Source organism: Hyperolius riggenbachi, chromosome 4 (genome assembly GCF_040937935.1).
Source record: "Hyperolius riggenbachi isolate aHypRig1 chromosome 4, aHypRig1.pri, whole genome shotgun sequence".
Taxonomy (NCBI): Eukaryota; Metazoa; Chordata; class Amphibia; order Anura; family Hyperoliidae; genus Hyperolius; species Hyperolius riggenbachi.
The window spans coordinates 273906782-273934145 of NC_090649.1; the positions used below are offsets into that span (position 1 = coordinate 273906782).

Consider the following 27364-nt stretch of genomic DNA (forward strand, 5'->3'; position numbering starts at 1 on the left):
ATTACAGATGCTTAGAGTTGTTCATATTTAAACTCATTTGTGCATCTCATTGTAAATTAGCGAGTTTCTAGGAAAGTTGACATTGAATATATTTTCAGCATTTATTTAAATATCTACCAAATATCTACATAGTTTGGGATATCTCCATAGCATGTGTATTAAAGTTTCTTCTTCTTTGTTCTTTAAGATTTCAGGACAAGTACGAGAGAAGCCAGTGAGGTGGAACTATCAGAATGGGCACACATTAATGTGGATCGGTTTGCTCTGCTGCTTGATCTGTGGACTTGGGAGTGTGCTTTGCTAGAAAGCAAGCAACAGGTACAGCGTGTGTTGCTGTCTTGCCTTGTCTCTCTCTCTTTTCACCTAGAAAGGTTGAACTAGGCCAGGAATCCAATGCAAAAAGGGGGTTGTTTTCAATATTTTTATTTACTTTGATTATAAAAGCAAAAATGTTTTTAATAAGGCAGTGATCATGTGACCACTGTGGTTTAGCTCATAATTAAAGCATTTAAAATCCTTATAAGAATATAAACATTTTCCTTGTTGTATGAGAGAGGGAAGGAAGCAATGGATGAAAAGTGTTTTAGTACAGACAGAGGTCTTAAGGTGAAATCTTTTGAATATGGACACAGATGGCATTCAAATATTTAGAGTGAAAAATGTTAAATCTGTGAGGCATTCTTTGCTGTCTGATTTCTTTTTGAGACGATTCTTTACAATTCCTGCCTTGTTGCCAGAGTCACTAGGCATACGAAATTAAGACATATGTTCCCAACAGGGAAAAAAAAAAGATATTGCAAAGTTTCTACATTTTCTTTTTCTCTCCACTAAAAACTGCAATAAATACATTTACACCTGAGTGAGATCTAATGTACCACAAACCTTAATGTCATCCTTGTACACAGATTGTGTTTTGGGGATTAATTTGAGGGAAATCTAATGATTAAACTGGTTGTCAGGTTCACAGCAAATAATATGAATACTTGGACAGGTCAATTAAAGCAGAACTCTGGACATCACACTACAAATAGCCTCAGTGTTGGCAAATAAATAAAATTATAATTTCATAAGAGATTGAGTATTTCCTGTCCTATTGGACTTAACCAATTGAGGACCTAGGGCTTTCTACCCCTTAAGGACCGGCCACTTTTTTTCCATTCAGACCACTGCAGCTTTCACGGTTTATTGCTCGCTCATACAACCTACCACCTAAATGAATTTTGGCTCCTTTTCTTGTCACTAATAAAGCTTTCTTTTGGTGCTATTTGATTGCTCCTGTGATTTTTACTTTTTATTATATTCATCAAAAAAGACATGAATTTTGGCAAAAAAATGATTTTTTTAACTTTCTGTGCTGACATTTTTCAAATAAAGTAAAATTTCTGTATACATGCAGCGCGAAAAATGTGGACAAACATGTTTTGGATAAAAAAAAAAACTCATTCAGTGTATATTTATTGGTTTGGGTAAAAGTTATAGCGTTTACAAACTATGGTGCAAAAAGTGAATTTTCCCATTTTCAAGCATCTATGACTTTTCTGACCCCCTGTCATGTTTCATGAGGGGCTAGAATTCCAGGATAGTATAAATACCCCCAAATGACCCCATTTTGGAAAGAAGACATCCCAAAGTATTCACTGAGAGGCATAGTGAGTTCATAGAAGATATTATTTTTTGTCACAAGTAAGCAGAAAATGACACTTTGTGACAAAAAAAAAAAAAAAAAAAAAAAGAAAAAAGTTTCCATTTCTTCTAACTTGCGACAAAAAAAAATGAAATCTGCCACGGACTCACCATGCCCCTCTCTGAATACCTTGAAGGGTCTACTTTCCAAAATGGGTCATTTGGGGTGTGTGTTTACTGTCCTGACATTTTGGGGGGTGCTAAATTGTAAGCACCCCTGTAAAGCCTAAAGGTGCTCATTGGACTTTGGACCCCTTAGCGCAGTTAGGCTGCAAAAAAGTGCCACACATGTGGTATTGCCATACTCAGGAGAAGTAGTATAATGTGTTTTGGGGTGTATTTTTACACATACCCATGCTGGGTGGGAGAAATATCTCTGTAAATGACAATTTTTTAATTTTTTTTACACACAATTGTCCATTTACAGAGATCTTTCTCCCACTCAGCATGGGTATGTGTAAAAATACACCCCAAAACACATTATACTACTTCTCCTGAGTACGGCGATACCAGTATAGGAACCCCACAAAAGACCCCATTTTAGAAAGAAGACACCCCAAGGTATTCCGTTAGGAGTATGGTGAGTTCATAGAAGATTTTATTTTTTGTCACAAGTTAGTGGAAAATGACACTTTGTGAAAAAACACAATTAAAATCAATTTCCGCTAACTTGTGACAAAAAATAAAATCTTCTATGAACTCGCTATACTACTAACGGAATACCTTGGGGGAGTTCATAGAAGTTTTTATTTTTTTGTCACAAGTTAGCAGAAATTGATTTTAATTGTTTTTTTCACAAAGTGTCATTTTCCGCTAACTTGTGACAAAAAATAAAATCTTCTATGAACTCACCATACTCCGTACGGAATACCTTTGGGTGTCTTCTTTCTAGAATGGGGTCATTTGTGGGGCTCCTATACTGCCCTGGCATTTTAGGGGCACTAAACCGTGAGGAGTAGTCTTGAAACAAAAATGACCTGTGAAATCCTAAAGGTACTCATTGGACTTTGGGCCCCTTAGCGTACTTAGGGTGTAAAAAATTGCCACACATGTGGTACCGCCGTACTCAGGAGAAGTAGTATAATGCGTTTTGGGGTGTATTTTTACACATACCCATGCTAAGTGGGAGAAATATCTCTGTAAATGACAATTGTTTGATTTTTTTTACACACAATTGTCCATTTACATAGAAATTTCTCCCACCCAGCATGGGTATGTGTAAAACTCACCCCAAAACACATTATACTACTTTTCCTGAGTACGGCGGTACCACATGTGTGACACTTTTTTGCAGCCTAGGTGCGCTAAGGGGCCCAACGTCCTATTCACAGGTCATTTTGAGGCATTTGTTTTCTAGACTACTCCTCGCGGTTTAGGGCCCCTAAAATGCCAGGGCAGTATAGGAACCCCACAAGTGACCCCATTTTAGAAAGAAGACACCCCAAGGTATTCCGTTAGGTGTATGGCGAGTTCATAGAAGATTTTTTTTGTCACAAGTTAGTGAAAAATGACACTTTGTGAAAAAAACCCAATAAAAATCAATTTCCACTAACTTTTGACAAAAAATAAAATCTTCTATGAACTCGTCATACACCTAACAGAATACCTTGGGGTGTCTTTTTTTCTAAAATGGTGTCACTTGTGGGGTTCCTATACCGCCCTGGCAATTTACGGGCCCAAAACCGTGAGTAGTCTGGAAACCAAATGTCTCAAAATGACTGTTCAGGGGTATAAGCATCTGCAAATTTTGATGACAGGTGGTCTATGAGGGGGCGAATTTTGTGGAACCGGTCATAAGCAGGGTGGCCTTTTAGATGACAGGTTGTATTGGGCCTGATCTGATGGCTAGGAGTGCTAGGGGGTGACAGGAGGGGATTGATAGGTGTCTCAGGGGGTGGTTAGAGGGGAAAATAGATGCAATCAATGCACTGGGGAGGTGATCGGAAGGGGGTCTGAGGGGGATCTGAGGGTTTGGCCGAGTGATCAGGAGCCCACACGGGGCAAATTAGGGCCTGATCTGATGGGTAGGTGTGCTAGGGGGTGACAGGAGGTGATTGATGGGTGTCTCAAAGTGTGATTAGAGGGGGGATAAGATGCAAGCAATGCACTGGCGAGGTGATCAGGGCTGGGGTCTGAGGGCATTCTGAGGGTGTGGGCGGGTGATTGAGTGCCCTAGGGGCAGATGGGGTCTAATCTGATAGGTAGCAGTGACAGGGGGTGATTGATGGGTAATTAGTGGGTGTTTAGGGTAGAGAACAGATGTAAACACTGCACTTGGGAGGTGATTGGACGTCGGATCTGCGGGCGATCTATTGGTGTGGGTGGGTGATCAGATTGCCCGCAAGGGGCAGGTTAGGGGCTGATTGATGGGTGGCAGTGACAGGGGGTGATTGATGGGTGGCAGTGACAGGGGGTGATTGATGGGTGATTGACAGGTGATCAGTGGGTTATTACAGGGAAGGACAGATGTAAATAATGCCCTGGCGAATTGATAAGGGGGGGTCTGAGGGCAATCTGAGCGTGTAGGCGGGTGATTGGGTGCCCGCAAAGGGGCAGATTAGGGTCTGATCTAATGGGTAACAGTGACAGGTGGTGATAGGGGGTGATTGATGGGTGATTGATGGGTAATTAGTGGGTGTTTAGAGGAGAGAATAGATAGAAACATTGCGCTTGGGTGGTGATCTGATGTCGGATCTGCGGGTGATCTATTGGTGTGGGTGATCAGATTGCCCGCAAGGGGCAGGTTAAGGGCTGATTGATGGGTGGCAGTGACAGGGGTTGATTGATGGGTGATAGGTGATTGGCAGGTGATTGACAGGTGATCAGTGGGTTATTACAGGGAAGGACAGATGTAATTAATGCACTGGCGAATTGATAAGGGGGGGGGGTCTGAGGGCAATCTGAGTGTGTGGGCGGGTGATTGGGTGCCCGCAAGGGGCAGATTAGGGTCTGATCTGATAGGTAACAGTGACAGGTGGTGATAGGGGGTGATTGATGGGTAATTAGTGGGTGTTTAGAGAAGATAACAGATGTAAACAATACATTTGGGAGGTAATCTGACGGCGGGTTTGCGGGCGATCTAATGGTGTGGGTGGGTGATCAGATTGCCCGCAAGGGGCAGGTTAGGGGCTGATTAATGGGTGGCAGTGACAGGGGGTGATTGATGGGTGATAGGTGATTGACAGGTGATTGACAGGTGATCAGGGGGGATAGATGCATACAGTACATGGGGGGGGGGGTCTGGGGAGAATCTAAGGGGTGGGGGGGGTGATCAGGAGGGAGCAGGGGGCAGGGTGGGGGGGATAAAAAAAATAGCGTTGACAGATAGTGACAGGGAGTGATTGATGGGTGATTAGGGGGGTGATTGGGTGCAAACAGGGGTCTGGGGGGTGGGCAGTGGGGGGGTCTGATGGGTGCTTTGGGCGATCTGGGGCAGGGGGGGGGGGAAATCAGTGTGCTTGGTGCAGACTAGGGTGGCTGCAGCCTGCCCTGGTGGTCCCTCGAACACTGGGACCACCAGGGCAGGAGGCAGCCTGTATAATACACTTTGTAAACATTACAAAGTGTATTATATACTTTGTATGCGGCGATCGTCGGGCTAACATCCCGCCGGCGCTTCCGTATGGCCGGCGGGATGTTGCGGCGGGTGAGCGGCGCCAGGCGGAGGATGACGTGATTGCTCCGCCCATGCCCCTACAAGGACCGCCGCCATTTGTCTATACGGCGGTCCTTGCGGGGTGCACTTCCCTGCCGCCAATTGTATATACGGCGGTCGGGAAGTGGTTAAAGGTGCACTATGGCGAAAATTTGTAAAATGTAAAATATGTGCAAACAAACAAATAAGTACATTTTTTCCCAGAGGAAAATGAGCCATAAATTACTTTTCTCCTATGTTGCTGTCGCTTACAGTAGGCAGTAAAAATCTGATAGAAGCGACAGGCTTTGGATTAGTCCATCTCTTCATGGGGAGATTCTCAGGGATTTATTTATTTTCAAAAGCACTTAGTGAATGACAGTTGCTCTGTCCAACTGCCATAAAACTGTGTAGTGAGCAGGGAAGCTGGGCAGCATAATTGTTTAAATGCTTTTTAGGAAATATCTTTATAAAGAATAAAAGGCTTGCTCAGAATCCCCTATGAAGAGATGAACTAGTTCAAAACCTGTCGCTTCTGTCAGATTTCTTCTACCTACTGTAAGTGACAGCAACATAGGAGAAAAGTAATGTATGGCTCATTTTACGCTTCTTATTTGTGTATGTTTGCACATAATTTAAATTTTAAAATGTTTCACCATAGTACCCCTTTAACCCAACCCTACTCTCACTGTTCTCTCTGTTAAAGAATATACAGTTAGCCTGGAAATATACATTCATAATTTTCATGCAAACTCATTAGGAAATGCTGCATAATAAAGGGAAAAGGCAATCAGTAAATACAGTAAGTAATGAATAAAGAGAAAAGGGAAGCATGTGGGATAAACTGGTTATCACTCTTGGGAAAAGCAGAGAGAGGCTGCTGCACTCACACTCACCAGGCAAATGGGAGAAGGGAAATCAAATGCCAGAGTCCAATTGCAAACAAAGGAATATCCCGCTGCACCAAATGGTTTGGTGAAGTAGAAAACTTTTTATTCTTTAATCCAATATCATAGCATACAGATTAAAAAAAGTTATGACGTTGGATTAAAGAATAAAGATTTTTCTACTTCACCCAACCATTTGGTGCAGCGGGATATTCCTTCATTTGTAATTGGTTATCACTCTTGCCTTGGAGCTTTAATGTCCTGGGTGTTTCCCGGCAACTACATTATTTGCCTGGGGTCTGTGTATTCACTTCATAGTTGTGTGTGTTTTATCAGTGCTCCTTGTTCCTCACACATCTCTAAACACACTGTTAAGTTACATGACATCCTTCTGAATTGGCCCTAGATTGTTGTTGGGTGGATCGAATTTTAACCCCTTTGAAGGATTGTCTGTTTCACTTTATCCGAGCAAACACATCAATCTACATACAGGATCTTCTCAAAAAATTAGCATATTGTGATAAAGTTTGTTATTTTCTGTAATGTACTGATAAACATTAGACTTTCATATATTTTAGATTCAAATACGCACAACTGAAGTAGTTCAAGCCTTTTATTGTTTTAATATTGATGATTTTGGCATACAGCTCATGAAAACCCAAATTTCCTATCTCAAAAAATTAGCATATTTCATCCAACCAATAAAAGAAAAGTGTTTTTGAAACAAAAAAAAGTCAACCTTCAAATAATTATGTTCAGTTATGCACTCAATACTTGGTCGGGAATCCTTTTGCAGAAATGACTGCTTCAATGCGGCGTGGCATGGAGGCAATCAGCCTGTGGCACTGCTCAGGTGTTATGGAGGCCCAGGATGCTTCGATAGCGGCCTTGAGCTCATCCAGAGTGTTGGGTCTTGCGTCTCTCAACTTTCTCTTCACAATATCCCACAGATTCTCTATGGGGTTCAGGTCAGGAGAGTTGGCAGGCCAATTGAGCACAGTAATACCATGGTCAGTAAACCATTTACCAGTGGTTTTGGCATTGTGAGCAGGTGCCAGGTCGTGTTGAAAAATGAAATCTTCATTTCCATAAAGCTTTTCAGCAGATGGATGCATGAACCCACTTTTTGAACCAGAAACAGCGGCAGAAGTGCCTGACCTGGGCTACAGAGAAGCAGCACTGGACGGTTGCTCAGTGGTCCAAAGTACTTTTTTCGGATTAAAGCAACTTTTACATGTCATTCGGAAATCAAGGTGCCAGAGTCTGGAGGAAGACTGGGGAGAGGGAAATGCCAAAATGCCTGAAGTCCAGTGTCAAGTACCCACAGTCAGTGATGGTCTGGGGTGCCATGTCAGCTGCTGGTGTTGGGCCACTGTTTTATCAAGGGCAGGGTCAATGCAGCTAGCTGCCAGGAGATTTTGGAGTACTTCATGCTTCCATCTGCTGAAAAGCTTTGTGGAGATGAAGATTTCATTTTTCAGCATGACCTGGCACCTGCTCACAGTGCCAAAACCACTGGTAAATGGTTTACTGACCATGGTATTACAGTTGTGTGTAATGAATCTAAAATATATGAAAGTCTAATGTTTATCAGTACATTACAGAAAATAATGAACTTTATCACAATATGCTAATTTTTTGAGAAGATCCTGTAGATTGTCTAATGTATTCCTTCTTGTGCTTTTCAACTAGCTTGTAGATAGTTACTACGAAGCTTACCAGCATGTCTGTGATCCAGAAGAGAGATTTTCTTTGGCACAAGTGATCACTGACATCATGTATCAGCGCCCACAGTTTGACATTGGATCCAAATACTTCCTGGAAGCTTACCGGGATGAATGCCAGTGCCTGAGGCTTCACTTGCAACTTGTAAGAAATGTATTGAATAACCAGGTAATAGAACATATCTCCTCTCAGTAACACTTTTCCTCCAAAAACATTACATTGTACATGTTAATTTCACTAAAATATGTTCAAGGACCATTTGAATGAAACGGACACTTGTGAGCAGATTCTAAGTAGCAAACAATTATCGCTTTATGATTCCAGTTACCCATGAAATGTGTAATTGGACTAGTGAACCTCAATTTACTTTTTTATACTATACTTGCCCCTTGCTTTTTTTATACTTTACTTTTCCTTTGCTCAGTACCTGCACTTATATTATCTTCTACTACTACTACTACTACTACTACTACTACTACTACTACTACTACTACTACTACTACTACTACTACTACTACTACTACTACTACTACTACTACTACTACTACTGTTGTTAGAAAAATACGGCGGCTACCATTAATGCCATAAAAATGCTTTTAGACTGTTCTGATGCTTTGACTTTTGTAATTGTTTGATCATTGCCCCAGAAACATGCATATAAGTTAATTGGCTTCCATTTATATTGACCCTAGATTACAATGGACTCAGTGGTGTAGCTAAGGAGCTGTGGGCCCCGGTGCAAGTTTTACATCGGGCCCCCAAGCACTCTATACATAACAATTGATATGGCGCACCAAAACCTGCCAAGGACAACCACAGTGTCAGAGGTGCAAGAAGGGGATGGGGAGCAGTGTGTTAATGATTACCACTATTCAATGTGTCTATATAAGTGATTATTACCAGCACAGGACCAATAGAGAGCTAATACTGTGATAAAGGGTGGACCCTTCAGGGCCACTCTGGTTTAGGGGCCCCGATGCGCCCCTCTGAGGGACAGTTAGTGACAAGGCTATATGAGGCCCATAGTGGGCCTCATTACCAAAAATGAAGAGCAGGAGTACCGCCAACAGATTGAATCTGCCACTGGTGCAGGGAAAATGGCCTGGTCCTCAACACCACAAAAAACGTTGAGGTGGTTGTTGACTTTAGGAAATGCGGCCCGCCCTCCCACCCCCAATCTGTATCGACTGCTTGGAAGTGGAAATAGTCCCCTGTGCATGTCTCTTGGGCACAACCATCTCCAAGGACTTAACCTGGAAATCCAACACCACATCCACACAGAGAAAGGCCCAGCAAAGACTTTTTTTTCCTCCGCCAACTGAAGAAGTTTGGTATGTCCCAGAAGCTGCTGATAAGTTTCTATTCCGCCACAATCGAATCCGTACTCTGTTCCTCTATCCTGGTCTGGTACGCTGGTTCTTCCGCCAGTGATAGATACAAACTACAGAGGGTGATAAGATCAGCGGAGAGGATAATCGGGAAACCGCTCCCCCCTCTGGCCCTCCTCTACAATTCCAGACTGCGTTCCAGAGCACTGAGGATTACTAACGATCCAGGTTACCGCTTTTTCAGCCGACTCCGTTCAGGCCAGAGGTTCAGGTCCATTGCCACCAGGACCTCAAGGCACAGGAACAGCTTCTTCCCCTCTGCTGTCAACTCTCTGAACTCTCTTCACAAACTCCCTACACAGAACCCGACTGCACTGATGCACCTTACGCAATAGGGAGAAAACCGTGGGTTGATAATGCGAAATCATGCAGGATTGATGAACTGATGACTTATTGCAGACCAAGGTTAAAACGCTGTATAGCAGTATCGTAATTGTGTATGGAACTGTATCTGTATTGTATTGTGTTTGTATAACATTATATTGTGTATTGTGCCCTGTATGCCAAACCCAATTCCGGGCACGACCGAGTCGTGCTTGACGAAATAAAATGATTCTTCTTCTTCATATATACTTTGTAAAGTGCTGAGAAAGATATTTGCGCAATATAAATACTAAACAATTCTAATATGTTGACCTGGAAGCACCTGTGGGAGGTGGCTTAGTGTGGGCAGTGGCTTAGTGTGATGGGGACTTAGTGTAGGCTACAGCTTACTGTGGATGGCACAGCCGTGGGAAGCTTAGTGCGGTGGTTGTGTGCAATTCTTTTGGGAATTGGGGGTTTTCTGTACTTCACTAATACAAGACAGAACTGAGGAACTTATCATAACAGCACAAGAACAGGCACTAAGTAACATTCATAGAGACAGGGACAAGACCCAAGGAGAAGCCTCAGAGATAGTCCACACTCATAAACATAGTGCTGAGTGTAACATGGAGGCAGGAAGAACATACTCCAAACGGAAAAAAACAGGATTCTGGCATTGTGTACAGGAATATGTACACACAGGTGGTCAACTCTCCAAGTGGGAGCTTCCACAGAGGGTTAGGCCATGGCTAAGTAAAAGACAGTTGCCACCCTACATGGGTTCCTGTTCTAATGTATGAAACTCTAGTTTTAAAAATCTAAAAACTAGAAATCTGTAAACCATGTATTTATTGTGATTTTTTTTTTCTTACTAGTTATTATTATTTATTTATTCAGATAGAAACTCAAAGGGAGTTTGTGCAGAAGGTTTGGCGGGATGGCCGTAAAGGAGGCTTCTTGGACTTTGGACTTCCTCTTAATGTTATTACTAAGCTCTTAGTTTCACTTAACACCAGCAGGTAAGATGTGTTTTATTATTCCAAAAAACCCAAACATATTTTCTTTTATTATTTTACTGCTATGCACATTTCAAAATGCTAAAGTTTGGAGATTTGCAAAAGAAATATGGACAATCATGGGACATTGTACAGGGGTGGGAATGATGAGCATTTGAAAAACCAACCATTGATAGAAGCATGGTACTAGTGTCTCTATATATTTAGGTGCCTTTGCAAATGTAATTCAGTTCACTTTAAAATATTTTCTCTGTAATTCTCGCAAAGGCCACAACACGCTTGTATCAAAAATTACTGGCAAGGAGGCTGATAATCATTGCATTATCTCTTCAATCCTTCTCAATGTGGACACTGTTATGGTTATTCTTGCTCATAACCATTTGAACAAAATTTACAGAAATTATGCCAATCTAATTCACTTTTTCTCCTAATTTTTCTTTTAGGTGATATTTTCATTAAGCCACTAGCAACCAAGAAAATACTCAGAATTATCTGAACAGTACCTTTTCACCTACTTTTTGCTACTTTTTCAATTGCTGAGTGCAAACGTTATTTTAAATACAAAATTAAAAATTATTTCCTAGGAGAAAAAGTTAATTGGTTCAGAACTATTGGCTTGTTTATAAAATAATCCTATGGGTTAGGTCTTGTTCACTTATTTTTAGCAAATCCAAATGCATTTCAACCATATATGCTACTAGCTGATGGCCCGGCATTGCCCAGGTATGTATTTGACTGGTGTTGGCTCCGCCCACTTTTTCTAACCCTAACACACAATTACTCAATTACTCAATGACCAAGTTTGTGAGCTTTGCAGTCTTTGGCATAAATTAATTTGCACTGAAATGAAACAAATCTGATTGGCTGTGGCTCCACCCCCTTTTCTGAATTTGAACCCCAGTCACCCAATGACCAACTGTACCAGGTTAGAGGTTTGTGCCATTAACAGTGCAAGAATGGCAGCATTTACATATTCCCCTTAGAAAATCAATAAGTGAATTTTGATTGGCTGTTGTAGGCTCCACCCATTTTTCTGAATATTAATCCCAGTCACCCAGTGGCCAACTGTGCAAAGTTTGGGAACCCTACCATTAACTGTGTAAGAATGGCTGTAGTTTACATTTACCAAGGGAAATTTGTATTTGTCTCTGCCCACTGATGACCCGGCATTGCCCGGGTATATATTTGGCTGGTGTTGGCTCTGCCTGTCAGGAACCGACCCGCGGCGCGCCTGCATATACGGTTCCCGACTGCGGGTTTGACCAGATCGAGAGGGGAAGCAGCCTTAGTCAAGCTAAAACAAGGCTGTGACCCCTCAGAACACTTCTCACTGCCACCACTAGCTGTTGCTAGACACTTCCACTCTGCTGTCGAGTTACTCGCACTGGCGTTTTCGTACGTTGGGTCAGCTGCGCGCTTTAGGCCAACGTATGACAAACGCCCCACACACACGCACAATTGCAATCTTACACTATAGTGAAGCAAAACCACTAACAGTCATTCCGAACGATACTGTTAGCCACTCCGGGACTTCCCACTCTGCTGTCGAGCGCAGAAGTGCCCCATACACTCAATGCAATTACAATCTTATACGGTAGGGTTGCTCAATCATACAGTCAGGCATGGACTTATACACAGTTACACTTCAGTCTCCTCTAGGCTATGAGTGTTAGTTTAGTACAGCAGAAGTCAAACTTATTAAATAACAATTTAATATTCTAGGAAAAACGTTGAACAATGCAGAAAATAATATATACAAAAGATGTACAAAAAAACAGTAAAAGTTACAAAATACAAGTTACAAAGATACAAGTTACAAACGATACACACAAGGATATTTGCATTAAAATAAAATGGGGATCAAAACGTTACCAGCGTTGTTTGAACGTCATTGGCGGGAGAACGCCGCTTTCGACCAGTAGTCGGGCAGCCCTAGCGTTTGCTATCTCCAAAGAGCTACCAGTTGTAAAGGACCTGTGCAGGTTCTTATAGGCCCATTTGGTGCCTGAGGGTACAAGTCCCACAACTAACGCAATTTCCCAGACTGTGACATCACAGTCTGCCGAGCCCCTTGTGACATACGAATTTCAAGGCTTTTCCTGTCACACTTCGCAGACTTCAAAGCAATCCTGTGTTCGTTCAAAATCCAATTCCCACAGGCAGACGTCTACAGTTCGACAGGTCTAGTCCATACATCAAAAGATTGCATTTCGGTTACAGGTAGCAGTTGGCCTGTAATTGCCTGCAAACAGACAATCACATCCGAGATTGTCTGCTATTGTTCTCCCTCAAATGGAAATGTACTACAGGAGATTCAATTAGCAGCATCCAACTTCCAGAGGAACTGACTACAAAAGCTCAAAGACCTTCATTGACATACAGCAAACACAGTTTTCCCCAAAGCTGTAGCCGACATCACAGTCAGAAAAATGAAAGAAATATGTTCCTGTATTATCCTTAACATCATCAGCATCATAACTAGCTGCTATATTCCTGACACTGCCCACTTTATTTAATCCTAACACACCATTACTCAATTACCCAATGACTAAGTTTGTGAGCTTTGCGGTCTTTGGCATAAATTAATTTGCATTGAAATGAAACAAATCTAATTTGCTGTTTGTGGCTCCAGCCCCTTTTCAAAATTTGAACTCCAGTCACCCAATGACCAACTGTACCAGATTTGAGGCTTGTGCCATTAACAGGGCAGAAATTAAATATATCCCTTAGAAAATCAATAGGTGAATTTTGATTGGCTTTTGTAGGCTCCACCCACTTTTCTGAATATGAATCCCACTCACCCAGTGACCAACTGTGCAAAGTTTGGTAATCCTACCATTAACAGGGTAAGAATGGCTGCAGTTTACATTTTTCCGGTGAAATTTGTATTTGTCTCCACCTGCTGATGACGCAGCATTGCCTGGGTATGTATTTGGCTGGTGTTGGCTGCACCCACATTTTCTAACCCTAACACACAATTACTCAATGACCAAGTTTATATTAGTAAGATTTCTCTGTTTTTTGACCAGTATTTCATGGTCTGCTAATCTTCTGCCTCTAACCCTTTTAGCCATAGACCCTAAACAAGCACACAGATCAGATGTTCAAGGTTTGCCTGGATAAGTCGTATGCTTGTTTAGGGTGTTTGATTTAGGCCTCGTTCACACTACACGTGTTTCCAGCCGCATATTGGGAACGCGTGCAGGAGGCCGACACGCATAACATCAGACAGTGCCTAGAGTGCACTGTCTGATGTTCACACTGCATGCGTTCCGGATCAGTGCGGTCCGGGAACACATTCCCTTTCAGTGAATGGAATCAGCCACACAATGCATCCAAACGCGGATGGCGTGCGTTCGTACATGTTGTGTTCCGAACGCACGGGCGTCTGCATTTGTAATGTGAACGGGGTCTTAAACATTGCTGATGCAATGCAATGTCCCAGGTTTTATACTTACCAGGGACTTCTTCCAGCCCCCTTGAGGCTGCTCAGTCCCTCACCGGGGAGACGGCGAGGAGTGTGAGAACTTGCTGCCAGACACTCAGTTACTACAGGTGTGGAAAGTAGGCAACAATGGTTGCACCATGCAGCGAACTACTCGTACAGGAAAGTAAACCATAAGTGGCTCTCTGTACTGAAAAGTAGAACACAGAGATCAGATTCCAAACTAGAATTATAATACAACTTAGGCAATTTTGGACATTCACAGTTGCCCCCCCCCCCTTCCCTCACCCTGGGGCTCACCCTCTCTCCCTCGCTCCCCCCTCTAGATATGAGCGGCAGGCTGGCGGCAGAAGACTTCCTCTATTCCTAGCATGGCTGATCTGTGCGCCGCTACTGTGGTCTAGTCTAGACCAGAGTAGTGGCGCACAGATCGATCTCTCTCTCTCTCTCTCCCGCGCTGGGAAGAGAGGAAGTCTTCTGCCACCACTGCCAGCCGCTCATATCTATAGGGGGGAGTGAGGGAGAGAGGGGGAGCCCCAAGGTGAGGAGACGTTCCCTCTTTCCCACCGTTGTGCCCATCGCTCCCTGTTCTCTCCGCTTCCACCCTTCCTGGGGACATCTATACACCTGGCTACATATACAAAGGATCACCTATACCCCTGGCTACATATATTGGGGACAACTATACACCTGGCTACATATACAGGGGACACCTATACCCCTGGCTACATATACAGGTGACACCTATACCCCTGGCTTACATATACAGGGGACATATACCCCTGGCTACATATACTGGGGACACATACCCCTGGCTACATATACTGGGTGACATATACCCCTGGCTACATATACAGGGCCTGGCTACATATACTGGAGTCAACTATACACCTGGCTAAATATACAGGGGACACCTATACCCCTGGCTACATATATTGGGGGTATATTCACCTGGCTACATATATTGGGGACATATACCACTGGCTACATATACTGGGGACATATACCCCTGGCTACATATACTGGGGACATCTATACACCTGACTGCATATACTGAGGACAGCTATACGCCTGGCTACATATACTGGGGACACCAATACGCCTGGCTACATATACTGGGGACAGCTATACACCTGGCAACATATATTGGGGACAGCTAAACACCTGGATACCTATACTGGGGACACTGGCTTTCTGTCATTATGAGCATTTACTGGTGAAAGGCTGTCTATCATTATGTGCATTAATTGGTGAAACACTGTCTCTCATTACATGCCTTTACTGGTGAAAGGCTGTCTGTCATTACGTGCATTTACTGGTCAAAAGCTTTCTCTTATGTGCATTTCTGGTGAAACGCTGTCTCTCATTACATGCATTTACTGGTGAAAGGCAGTCTCTTATGTGCATTTACTGGTGAAGCGCTGTCTCTCATTACGTGCATTTACTAGTGAAAGGCTGTCTCTCATTACATGCATTTACTGGGGAAATGCTGTATGTCATTATTTGCATAATGTGCATTTACAGGTGAAACGCACTCTCATTACGTCCATTTACTGGTGAAACGCTGTCTCTCATTACGTGCATTTACTGGTGAAAGGCTGTCTCTCATTACATGCATTAGCAGGGGAAATGCTGTCCGTCATTACGTGCATTTACTGGTGAAACGCTGTCTCTTATGTGCATTTAGTGGTGAAACGCTGTCTGTCTTTACGTGCATTTACTGGGTAAATGCAGTCTGTCATTACGTGCATTTACTACGGAAAGCTGTCTCTCATTACGTGCATTTACTGGGGAAACGCTGCCTGTCATTACGTGTATTTACTGAGGAAATGCTGTCTGTCATTATGTGCATTTACCGTACTTCATATTTTTTTATGTAACTACAATAGCTGGTACAACTACATTACAGTTAGCCCCGCCCACATGACATCATGACCACACCCATTTTTCCAGTGAGCCATGCCGGCCAGCCATTGTGCCCCTTTTGAACCCCCCCAAAATTCTGAAGCTGCTTCTGCTGCCTTGATTAATGATTATAGAAAATTTATTGCAAGAATGGAATTTCAGTTCAAATAAATCCTAGCAGTGCCAGTACTCTTCTTCTGTGTCCTCCAAATATTTCATTGTATGTTATTGCTTTAAATGCAGTCCTGCCTTAAAGAATGTTTACCTTCTGGAGTTTCATCCTTCTCTGGGATTGGCTTACCTTATACCAAAAACGCTACAGTGCATTTGTGAAGAATTTCAGCATATCTGCAGAGCAAAGACACCCAAAGAGGCATACAGTGTGAGGAAAAGGATCTTGGAATTGGCTCTGAATGAATGGTCATCTCCCAGAATTCTCCAGTCATTCTTTATGGCAAATGTAAACAAAGATGTAAGTATCTGATATATCTCTGCTTTCAAGACTTCACGGCAATCCATTGTGTTTCAGTAAACTACTTTTCTGATACAGTTATTTGAGGGCATGGTGGTAGAAGATCCAGTGATGGTTCGAGATATCTGCATGGTGGTCCTGAATTCTGCTGATGAAGATAAAAAACACGGCAGGGCAAAGCAAGTCTTCATTCTGGAAACGTTTAGCAAGATGTTGGAGCTGATCACACTGCGCCATAGAATAATAGAAGCGTCACTGGAAACCGCATTGCTCTCCAGGTCAGATATTAAGCACCTAACTGACCAATGTGTGTGAATAGGGGGTTCTAGTATATGAAAGAAAGATCTGTTAATACAGCTATACTCTGCATCCTATTCAGGAAAAACAGATTAAAGTCTATAATACTGAAATATGCTTTCATTTTTGACATTATAATGATAGTAAGAATCATATTGGATGATTCTAATACTACTACTCACAGGTTGGTTATCCGTCTGATCTGTGACGACTTCTGTCCTGCCCAGTACAAGGCGGAAAAAAAATCAAATCACTTACAAAGCTATATAAAAGCGTGTAGCATACCTAGCATTTTTTTCTGATTCAGTCTGTTAATAATTTCCAAGCAAAGGGAAACCTATTTGGAATTTTAAGCATAGGTTGATTTTCAGGGCTGGGTTTCTTTTGTAAAGCAAGCAAATGCTTTTCTTAATATCCTACAGAACTGGATGGAGGTGCTCAATTCAAGGAGCTTGTAGTTGTAGATTGTATGAGAAACACTGAACAGCACAGTGACAGCAAAGCTGTTTCACATCATTACATGAGTAATTTATATGAATCTGCATTAGGTGGCAGTTCCCAAGACTGCATTGCCTTTTCTTAACTAAGAATAGTACAAGCAATTGTATTAGACAGCACCCCAGTGATCTTCACATCTGATGTTTCATGCTAGTGGAAATATAGCACTCCCATTTCCAATATCACAGCAGAGGATGGTGCCGGCTACTACCTCTGCCTTAACTAAGAATAGTATGCAGATGGTAGATCGTGGCGCCTACAGCTTTGGGATTCTTTACTGCTTGAAGAAAGGGTTAGATGTGCCGGACCATCCTCCCAAAACGGAGACTTCTCTTTTGCATGAATTTACCATGTGATATAATGGTGTGTAAGATCTGTTAAAAGAACATACTAGAGGAATATAGAGACTTTGCGCTATATTTCCTTTTAAACAATGACATATTTATTTTGACATCAGCAGTATCTGGGTCATACACTAGCAACAAGCATGCAGCCAGTGGAGTCAGAGTAGCCTCATAGCAGGTGATCTGTATACTGGTCCAGAATCACAAGGGAGCAGAAATGATATGATCTGACTACACTCTGGGGATTGTGCATAGACTTTCTCAGCTCTGATGCACATCCATGTTATATGATATCTATGGAGAAAACCAGTGGCGTAGCTAAGGAGCTGTGGGCCCCGATGCAAGTTTTACAATGGGGCCCCCCAAGCACTCTATACATAACAATTGATACAGCGCACCAAAACCTGCCAAGGACAACTACAGTGTCAGATGTGCAAGAAGGGGATGGAGAACAGTTTGTTAATGATTACTACTAATCAAAGTATCTATAGAAGTGATTATTATGAGCACATGACCAATAGAGAGCTAATACTGCAGTTGAGGGAGGGCCCTTTGGGGCCCCTCTGGCCCAAGGGCCCCGATGCGGTTGCAACCTCTGCAACCCCTATTGCTACGCCCCTGGAGAAAACAGAGGGTAAGAACAGGGGATGCCTAAACCTAACTGATTGATTATTCACACTACTGAAGACCATTTTGGCCATATTAGTGGACTATCATTTCACGCCTGTAAATGCTTTTTGTATTTATAATGAATTATGTCTGTCTTTTGGTTAATAATCATTTAGCTATCATGTTGGGTCTACCAAACACAAACGGACACTGCAGGAGGCCCTCCGCTTGCTGCACCAATCTTGGTCTCTAATCGCCATTAAAAGCACAGGTACTTGTCAAATACAATTGCAATAGCTTAAGCCATGGGGGCACTTACAAGCCTCTCTACCGCTGGCATCCTTAATAGCAAGATGCATTGCAGATACTAGAAGTATGGCACAAAATAGCAGGGGCTGTCAGATTACCTCCTAGAATGGAAGCCGTTCCTGCCATAGCTGGCTGCAGAATTCAGATGAACAATACAAACATGTCTAATTCCTGTTATCACGTCGGTCAACTGATTTAAACTTGTCTGATGTCTGTGTTCTTTTATACTACACAGGACATATGTATATTTTGCTGAAGAGATGGGTTTTCATGAGTTCCACTTGTATCTGAGGCCTATACAGTTTGAGTTTGCAAGTCAAAAGGCACTTGTGGACCAGACACCACCCATGTTCATCACCTCTCTCCTTGAAGATGATAGCAGTGTGGATAGGTAAGTTTTGTACATATATAACAAGGATACATTTTTATGGATCTAAATGCATTGAACTTCTGAACGTATATACATCCTTCTGCAGCTATTTGTTATATTGAACTTTATGCTCACTCTAACTATTCAATAGCAGATCCAGTTGCTCAATCAATGTATTATACAGCTGTAACTGATCATAACTATGATCATATATATTAGAGATCTGGCTAACTGACCTCCAAGTTCAATATGGAGGTGGCTGGTGTGCTGGTTTGAGGATAATGACTGAAAGATTGATTCTTACTTACCATCTGATATCATTTCTTGTTAAATATCATAGATATAGTAGCCATGGTTGCATCAACAAGATAGTAGCTATGTTTTTTTGCTAAATAAATACAAAAATGTATGTACAGCAGTGGAAAAAATGTAAATGTTCACAAAAAGGATCATTATGTTTGTCTTGTAGAATCTTTCAGAGAGAAGGCATGCTATATGGGATGAAATTCATGAAACTTCAATCACCCCCTTCTATTGCCCAGCACAGAGCCCCATTAGTGCCATTCAGTTTTGTTATATACCGTACATAAGGGATGAACCATGAGATAAGGGATGAACCATGAGATCTAACACGCCCTCAAAACCTTTGGTTCACTACCCTTCTGACTACAAAAATTCTTATTAGCCAGGAGGATCTGTCCAACCCATACTTTTGTTGTCATTAAAGTGACCAGTCATTGATTTATCAGGGCACATCTGTTGGTTAATTTTAAAATAGTTCTATTTAATCATAACTGAAATGGTTAGGAAGTCAATGAGTGGATAAGAAATGGGCAGTTTCTCCAAAGTTAAATGGCTATGGGGGTTACTTAACAAGCTTATTTTATCTCTCTAAATTACAGATACTCACCCTCTGCTCAGCTCCTTGCTATCCATGAGATAGATGATAATCAAATTGGAAAGTTCACTTTCTGGACAAAGGATGGTATATTACAGGTGAGATTTCTATTACAGGTCAGAACACACACACACATAAGCAAAATAAATCCTTAAAGCTTTATTAGTTTCTCTGTAAGAGCTAGTCCACACTAGGTCCGGAAACGTATCCGTGGCTGCGTTTTTTAGCCCTGATGAAAAACTGAGTCCCGGATACTAATGTTAAAAATAGCAGCCGTCCTCACCCAAGAAAAAAACAGATCTGTCTGCATTTGCAGGGACCCGTTTTCAAAACCTGAACGGAAGGTCCGGTATTGCTGCATTTTTACGGACCACGGATACACGGATGGGTAGTGAAAAGCAATGAGAAAACGCATATCCATCTCCACAGGCGAAATAGCAACAAAAACTGATGAGAAAACAGATAGCCTGAACTTTATTATTGGCCCCAAAAATCCTCCCACTACCTTCCTAATGATAGAGACATTTTCTGTCCGTTTTTTGGGGTAAAAAACTGAACGGAAACTGATGCAAAACTGATGTAAAACTAAGCACTTTGATCAGTTTGCGGTCTGGTGGTACTTCCCCTGATCTTCCCCTGATCCCGGACTGCAGTGTCCGTCCTGCAACCGTGCCTAGTGTGGACCTAGCCTAACTATTAGAGATGAATAGGCTTTTAAAGTGAAAGACAATTAAATAATTGTAAAATGGTTAACACATTTGTGTTTTTATTTTAAGCTCCTGAATAAGGGTGGTATAGAAAACTTGCAAGTGGTCCTCCTCTGTCAAATCATCCAAAAAAATGCTCTCCTAGCTGCTGCACAGTTGGCTTCATTTTCCCAAATGTCCTCCTGGAGTGCAAACCAGGCCGGTGATATAAAGGTTAGTAATATAGACAAATACGAGGTAAAGACGAGGTGGCACTTTTTCTTTCATTTTTTTGCCAGCAATTGTTTGTACATGTTTAAAGGTTTACTTAAAGAGTATTTCCAGTGAAAATAATGTAATAAAAAAAAGTGCTTCATTTTTACAATAATTATGTATAAATGATTTAGTCAGTGTTTGCCCATTGTAAAATCTTTTAAATCCCTGATTTATATTCTGACATGTATTACATGATGACATTTTTACTGTTGGCAGGTGATGTAGCTGCTGCTTGTTGTTTTAGCAGTTGGAAACAGCTGTAAACCACTATTTCCCACAGTGCAACAGGGTTCACAGACAGGAAACAGAATTTCTTTGTAGGAGGGGTTTCACCACAATATCAGCCATACAGCGCCCCCTGATGGTCTGTTTGTGAAAAGGAATAGATTTCTCATGTAAAAGGGGGTATCAGCTACTGATTGGGATAAAGTTCAGTTCTTGGTCAGAGTTTCTCTTTAACCACTTAACAACCTCTGCCACGCTTAACTACGCCCCTTTAAACTTCACCTGAGTCACAGGGGCGTAGATAGGCAACTCCTGTTTATTTTGCTGCTGTGCGCGATCGCGTCCGCGTGCACGCGGATGTGCATACGCGTCGGGCACCCGCTGGTCCGTGATTGGCTGATGTGAACATGTGTTCACAAAGCCAATGACGGTGCTCATTCATGCAGAATGTGTGTAAACATTGCATCAGTCTCTATGCTGTTACAGTTACTGAGATCACTCGTGAGAGGATCTCAGATAACTAACACAGCATTAGTGACTGATCAGCATCAGTGAGTTTTTTTAAAAATAAATTATACCCCCATTAAGCCCATTAACCCTTGCCTCCCTTAAATGTGAAAATTGCTGTGGTTTTTAGGTGAAAAACCCTGTGGTAGAGAAGTGGCTAAGCTGTGTTTTGTTTGTGTTGTTCTTGTTTCATAAAAACAAAAACAAAAGCCTCAGAGGCCCAGAAAACTCCATCCCATTACAGGATGGATTATGTTCAGCATGGGCATAGCAATCACCCCTGTGACCCCTGCCATTGCAGGGGGGCCCAGAGGCTTTGGGGGCCCCTCCAGCTCTCTCTCCCCAACCCCAAGTGCAGCCAATAAGCAAAGAAACCTTCTCATTCATGCACAAAAACTGTGTGAAGGAGTGTGTGTAATTTTTTTTCCTGCTTCCAGACGCTGCTTCACAGCAGAACACTCTCTGCTGCCATTTTCCGGCTCCCAATCCCATGGGGTTTGGGGACGAAGGGGGCCCCATGCTATTATTTTTGCCTGCGGGCCCTATTAAGTCTAGTTACTACCCCTGATGTTCAGCATAGCTCTTTTTGACAGATTTATAGCATATTTAATCAACTTAAAATGCCTGTGTTCTGTAGTGTTAAGGTAAATGAGCTTGTGCATCCATTTGTAAATTATTTACATATAATTTTAGAATGATAATTCATCAATACAAAGACAGATGAGCTCTGTCAGTGAAAGGACTTCCTCTTCATGGACAGTGACTGAAAGTCAGACATCAGTGACCCCAGTACCTAATGGTATCCAAACACAGACCTGCTGGCTAAAGAAAAGGTATGCAATGTATTAATGTAACATATAGGGCCTGATGCACTAGCCAGCAGTAATATTGTTGTGGAAAGACAGCACAGGGCAATATTACCGGTACTATTGCTGCAGTGTACTGCGAGCTACGCTATTTGTGCAACCCTTGGTACTCGAGTAAAGTGAATGATGCTACGGTAATATGGGTTAGTAACGTTTGCATTACTCCAGCACCACAGTTCGCACTAATAGCGTAACCCGCAGTACACTGCTGCAGTTATGAGGACCGTAGGAGAGATGAGGAGGCATAGATTGTCGTTAGGTAAGACATGTATGAAGTGTGTGGGTGACTAAGGGGTGTAAAAGATGTGAGACAGCATAAAATGTGGTTGGGTAAGACAAGTGAATTGAGTGGGAAAAACATGTAGGGAACGGGGGGGGGGGGGTCATTTGGGATGGAAAGAGAGATGGAGGAGGACGACAGATAAACAGAGAGGAGCTCTAAGTGGGGTGGTAATATAACACTGGGATGAGAAAAACAGACAAATAAGGGGATGGACATAGACTCATGGCATTGAAAGAGGGGGTGCAGAGGTAGCGACTGCATTGGGGCCCTTGGGCTAGAGGGGCCCCGAAGGGCCCACCCCTCAACCACAGTATTAGCTGTTTATTGGTCCTGTGCTGATAATATTCACTTCTATAGATGATTAAAATAGCAGTGATCATTATCACACTGTTTCCCATGCCTTTCTTGCACCTCTGACACTGTGGTTGTCCTTGATTGGTTTTGGTATAGAGCATCAGTTGTTATGTATAGAGTGCTTGGGGGCCCCAATCAAAACTTGCACTGTGGCCCACAGCTTCTTAGCTATGCCACTGGACATAGTGAGATATTAGGATAAATGAGTGTGCACAACTCATGGTGGGAGAAAACACAGTATGCTGGGGTGTGGTGGAGAGTTATGCTAGGTACACACCGTACAATTTATACACATCATACGTTTTTCTGATCAATTTCTCATAGAAGTGAATGGAAATAGATAAGAAAAGATAACAGAATAGAAACGGAAATCGATCAGACAGAAAATTGACGAAAATACGCATTGTGTCTACCCAGCATTAGAGCTTCCTTTTTGGTATAGAGTGCACCCCTAAAATCCTATCTACTTACTTGAGTAATTTATCCACAGGGCAGAAAGTAAATTCTTTGTATCCATTGTTACATCATTTCCTAAGATAAGCATCAAGAGCTTATACATCAAAAGGGGATACAATTTTTCCTCTTTTTTTTTTTTCACAACTTGGACTGCTCAAGTAATTATAGTAAATGATGATGATGTACTTTTATTAGAAAACATGGCAGTATCTACTCCTAGAAACTGCATATTAAAAAAAGGACTTTAACCACTTAAGCCTATCTGGACGAACATTCTTGCTCCCGCCGGCTGCGCGCGCTCCCGCCGCCGGCCGTTAGCCCAGTGATCAATGAATGGGATTATAGATCCCATTCGTTGATCAAAGTCCCCCGCAGAAAAACTGACAGCCTCTTATCAGAGGCTGCGGTCTTTCTGAGTAAAAAAAAAAAGTTTCACGTCCTCATTCTTGTTCCTGGAAGTGAGATCGATCACTTCCAGGACTTTTTGACTGTGGCCATCTTGTGGCCAAATAGTAAAACTACACCCAAAACCATTTTTTATTAAATAAATACATTACTTTACATTTAAAATTAGCTGTTTACCTCCCACACCAAAAATTACCCAAATAAAATTTTTAATAAAAAAAAAATTAAATAAAAAAAATTACAATTAAAAAATAAATAAATAAATACCGAAGAGTCTGAACTTTTTAAATATGCATGTCAAAGCAGTATATTCATATATTTTTTTTTAAATTACAGGCTTGTAAATAGTAATGGACGCAAATTGAAAAAATGCACCTTTATTTTAAAAAATCGGTGCAATACATTGCGATATAAAGTCGTCGATATAAAGTCGTAGATTTTGCAGGGGGGATTTGGGGGTAAAAACCCCTGGTTTTCCCGCGGGATAGCGGCAGTTTAGCACTATGTAAGGTGCTTTACAGTAAACACATGCTGGTTCGCTCAATTCAGTCTCTCTTTAAGAACTGATCATAATAAAACAATACACTGAAAATCTATTTTCACATTAAAGGATTCCGGAATCTTTTGTATCAATCCAGTTAGAAAAAGTGGGTCCTCGAGATGCCATGATGAACACCTTTCTCCAGAAGAAGCAAGTTATGGGTACTACAATGAGAAACCCTGTAAGACTCCAGAAGTATCAGTGGTAAAAATGTATAGTACTAAGCTAATCCCTAGAGTGCTAATATCAGTACAAACTTTGGTGTAGAAACAATAGGCACACACTACATGGCCAAAAGTACAGCACGTGGAAACACAAAAACCACATGGGCATATATGCTTCTGGAGCAGCTCTATGGATCTGGTCCTCTCCTTTGCTGCTGCGACAGCTTCCACTCTGAGAAGGCCTTCCCCTTAAAACATGGCTGCCGGAATTGACCCCTTAGAGACACAAAGCATCAGTATTTTTATTGTGTACTTATAAACAAGGGTATTCTGAGTTGCTTTCATAACTGTATGAATTTTTGGCAAGCAACGTTACTAGATGTGTACACTTTTATGTACATTTTGAAACTCAGAATTCCTATTTAAAGTAGCAACATAAAGATTATAAGTGATGACATTGTTAGTCACCACTGATATTTACTGTATTATAGTCAAATGTTTGTACAGCAGTTGTATACTGTATGCCTGCTTCTGCACTGTGCAAACAATGTCAAACCACCATCAAATACTGCAGTAACCTTATCCTCTATGTTGTACAGGAAGAAGTAGAAAAGGTGAAAAGAGAACTTGTGCTAGATTACTGTCAGAAGTAAGTTACTATCTTATTGTAACAATCTCACCTCACCCTCACCTCAGGCTGCTTCCAGGAGCCGGTACAGATGGACAAGCAGTTCATGGTGGATGACCAGCATCTCTCGCCTGGGTTTGCCTAGGCAGATCTCTGTTGTTGCCTGGTGATGGGGACGATCGGTGTATGCTCCCCGGTGCCATCCACCAACCAGGAGGTGGCTGACTATCCTGGGGGAGTCACTACAGGCGGGTCTAGTGTTTACTGGCTGGCTACTGTAATGAGGCCTCCTAATTGGAGGCCTGGGGTATTTAAAGTGTGAAGGCAGCAGTAGCACATGGCATGTCATAGCGTTTAGACGCTGGAGCTAGCTGCTGGGCATTCCTTGCTTTAACTTCCTGCTACTTGTCTCAAACTTTGCCTATCTACTAGCTATCCTATTTGCTGCCTGGAAAGACTCTTGTCTGTCTAATCATTCTCTTGCCTCATTTATCATATTTGTCAGATTTTGTGTGTATGACCCTTGGTTTGCTGACTATGAGATTGAATACAATTGCGATTGACAGTCATCTGATATCTGTGTATGACTTGGAACTGCTTGATTATGTTACTTGCCTGTATCATTGCTTAGTGGGTACTGTTGGTACTACTGCCTTAGGCTGGATCCACACTTGTCCATCAGTGTCCTGCTTCGGTTTTTCTGCAAGAGTTGTCTGACAGTGCTGCATTGCTGTCAATTGTTTTTCTGCATGTGAAAAACGCATTTAAGTGTCAACTAACCTATTGATTAGTATTGGTTCATAGTTTTCCTGAGCAGAAAATGCACAGAAAAACTGATGAGTGTGGACAGGCCCTTAAAGGGACACTTAAGTCTGTGGAAAAAAATGAGTTTTACTCACCTGGGGCTTCCAGCAGCCCCCTGCAGCTGTATTGTCCCCACGCAGACTCCATCAGATGGAACGCAAGTGATTCTTCGCATTCCCAGCCACAAAAGCGCCCTCTATGCTGCTATAGCATAGAGTATATATCATATAGCAGCATAGAGGGCGCTATTGTTGCTGGGAACGTGAAGAATCACTAGCGTTTCCTGCCTGTCGGCTCCTGTCGCCGGAAGTGGCTGCCGGCAGGGCCAGGAGCATCTGATGGAGTCTGCGTGGGGACAATACAGCTGCAGAGGGCTGCTGGAAGCCCCAGGTGAGTAAAACTCATTTTTTTTCCACAGACTTAAGTGTCCCATGAAAGAGACTCTGAAGCGAGTCTAAATTCACTTTTTTAACATGCAGCCATGTTAAACAACAAAACAAACAAACACAGAACATTTATATCGCGCTTTTCTCCTGGCGGACTCAAAGCGCCAGAGCTGCAGCCACTAGGACGCGCTCTATAGGCAGTAGCAGTGTTAGGGAGTCTTGCCCAAGGTCTCCTACTGAATAGGTGCTGGCTTACTGAACAGGCAGAGCCGAGATTCGAACCCAGGTCTTCTGCGTCAGAGGCAGAGCCCTTAACCATTACACTATCCAGCCACCACCACCATGTTAAGAACTATAAGCCCTACTAAACCGCCACTATCCCGCGGCAAAACAAGGGGAATATACCCCCCAAATCCCCTGAGCTAACTCCTCATAGAGGCAGAGCTTATGGCTATAGCTCTGCCTCTTGGCGCATCAATCCCTGCTGATCGCCGCCTCGTCTCGCCCCTCTCAATCTTCCTTCACAGAGAGGGGCGGGGAAGAGGCAGAGATCCGCGCGGCGATTGACGCACATGGAGGCAGAGCTGCAGCTGAAAGCTCTGCCTTCATGAGCAGCAAAATCCACGACCAAGAAAGTTGTGGATTTTGCAGGGGGATTTGGGGGTATAAACCCCTCGTTTTGCTGCGGGATAGCGGCGGTTTAGTGGGCTTATAGTTCTTAACATGGCTACATGTTAAAGAGAACCCGAGGTGTGTTTAAAGAATGTTATCTGCATACAGAGGCTGGATCTGCCTATACAGCCCAGCCTCTGTTGCTATCCCAAACCCCACTAAGGTCCCCCTGCACTCTGCAATACCTCATAAATCACAGCCGTGCTGTGAGGCTGTGTTTACATCTGTAGTGTCAGTCTCAGCTGCTCCCCCGCCTCCTGCATAGCTCCGGTCCCCGCCCCTGTCCCTTCCTGGAGTTCTGCAGGAGGCGGGAAGAGCAGCAGAC

General features: G+C 42.6%; 1 protein-coding gene across 6 annotated transcripts in view; it reads left to right on the forward strand.

Moving 5' to 3' along the window:
- The window catches only part of LOC137503789 (coiled-coil domain-containing protein 162-like), a 146041-nt gene that overhangs the window by 8539 nt on the left and 110138 nt on the right, over positions 1–27364 (forward strand). For 3 of the 6 annotated variants that reach the window (XM_068231273.1, XM_068231276.1, XM_068231274.1), the window contains 11 exons: positions 188–318; positions 7897–8097; positions 10521–10642; positions 16233–16461; positions 16540–16739; positions 18754–18909; positions 19791–19884; positions 20563–20706; positions 22174–22313; positions 24455–24566; positions 25149–25198. In XM_068231273.1, coding sequence (XP_068087374.1) covers positions 188–318; positions 7897–8097; positions 10521–10642; positions 16233–16461; positions 16540–16739; positions 18754–18909; positions 19791–19884; positions 20563–20706; positions 22174–22313; positions 24455–24566; positions 25149–25198 — 1579 coding nt within the window. Of the gene's footprint in view, positions 1–187; positions 319–5785; positions 5876–7896; positions 8098–10520; positions 10643–16232; positions 16462–16539; positions 16740–18753; positions 18910–19790; positions 19885–20562; positions 20707–22173; positions 22314–24454; positions 24567–25148; positions 25199–27364 lie in introns of those variants that run through there. The other 3 variants (XM_068231275.1, XM_068231277.1, XM_068231278.1) reach the window with 2 other exon arrangements.